This window comes from Emiliania huxleyi (assembly GCF_000372725.1).
Source record: "Emiliania huxleyi CCMP1516 unplaced genomic scaffold EMIHUscaffold_7468, whole genome shotgun sequence".
Taxonomy (NCBI): Eukaryota; Haptophyta; order Isochrysidales; family Noelaerhabdaceae; genus Emiliania; species Emiliania huxleyi.
In genome coordinates this window covers 1-1,344 of record NW_005196403.1, presented here as the reverse complement: position 1 = coordinate 1,344, position 1,344 = coordinate 1, and the positions used below count along the sequence as shown (strand labels likewise).

Here is a 1,344-nt window from a genome sequence, read left to right as displayed (position 1 = left end):
GCCGCGGCCCTCGGCTTCCTCCTCTCCCAGCCGACGCAAGCGCGATTTGGGATCAACATGCGCCGGCGACCGGGGCGTCACGGCGGAAATTACTCGATGGAGGAGCCCGAGGCGCTCTTCGCACGGCTGCCACAGGCAGACTCGACGTATGCGAGAAAGGTGTTTAGCTAGTTTTTATTTGGACGCCGGAATTCTTCTTGAAGATCCAGTCAGTCGGTAACCTCACACCCAGAGCCGGGGAGCTAAGCGAAGCACACCCAGCGGGCCGGATGATCTCGGTATCGGGTTGCGGGCAAGAGAGCCGTACGTAGCCCTGGGGCCGAAGAGAGAAAGAAAACCCAGAAGAGAAGGGGGAGGAGGACAGGGGCCTCACCTGCACGAGCAGGTCGAGCAGGATTTGTGGAAGGACGATCAGGGGCACAGGTGGGGCTCTCCTTGACCTTGATCCTTGTGGTCATCCTGCTCCTGACAAGGCTCAAGGGGCCGAGGTGCGCGTTCTAACGTGCAAAATTCTCTTCCTCGCAGGAGTCGCTTAGGCGGCTCCCGTGGTGTACCTGTGTTACATGTAGTGCCAGTGCGCGCCAGTCCCGTGCCCAGAAAGAAAGAAAGAAAACAGCGACGCCAAGGGAGGGAAGAAAGAAAGAAAGAAAACAGACAACCCAAGGGAGGGATGGGAGGACGGCACGCCGCCACCACACAGGGAGGGATGGGAGGACGGCACGCGCACTTGGAGCACTTGGAGTGCAGTCATCAACCGCACATCCAGGGCCGGGAGACTCGCGAAGTCTCTTTTAGCCTCTCCGAGAGCCGGCGAGGAGCTCCAAGCAGCGCTCGACTGTAATCTCGCCAGATGTCCGCGTTCTTGCTCCTCACGTGTCTGTATGCGCAAGTTCCGACACTGGAGGAGTTCGAGCGCCATCGGCAGCTCCATCCCGACGACCCGGGCGCGCACTCCAATTATGGCGCCGCGCTCCGCTCAGTCGGACGCTACTCTGAGGTGTGCTCCGTGTTGGGCTGCTCCCGTTCCGGCGCCGCACGGCTGAGCTCCCATTCCCCGCCAGGCGCTCGATGCGATCGACGAGGCGCTCCGCCTCGATCCAGACTATGCGCGCGGCCACAATAACCGCGGCAACGTTCTGCAGTCGCTCGGCGGCACCGAGCGGCTCGAGCAGGCTGTCGCGGCGCATGCACGCGCTTCGGAGCTGGACGCGAGCCTGCACACCGCGCACAACAACCGCGGCAACGCGCTCCGCTCACTCGGCCGGCTCGACGAGGCGGTCGAAGCCTTCCGCGCCGCCATCGCAATCAACGCCGAGTTTGGCCCCGCCTACTCGAACCTCGGCG

At 63.0% G+C, this 1,344-nt stretch overlaps 1 protein-coding gene across 1 annotated transcript; it reads left to right on the top strand.

The window, feature by feature from the left end:
• Nucleotides 1-57: 57 nt before the first annotated feature.
• EMIHUDRAFT_258322 (hypothetical protein) lies at nucleotides 58-1,315 on the top strand (the record flags this gene model as incomplete). Its single annotated transcript, XM_005760640.1, has 5 exons — nucleotides 58-159; nucleotides 386-423; nucleotides 701-741; nucleotides 891-997; nucleotides 1,062-1,315. Coding segments are annotated over 5 exons (542 nt in total), but the record flags the coding sequence as incomplete, so codon positions are not given.
• Nucleotides 1,316-1,344: the final 29 nt, after the last annotated feature.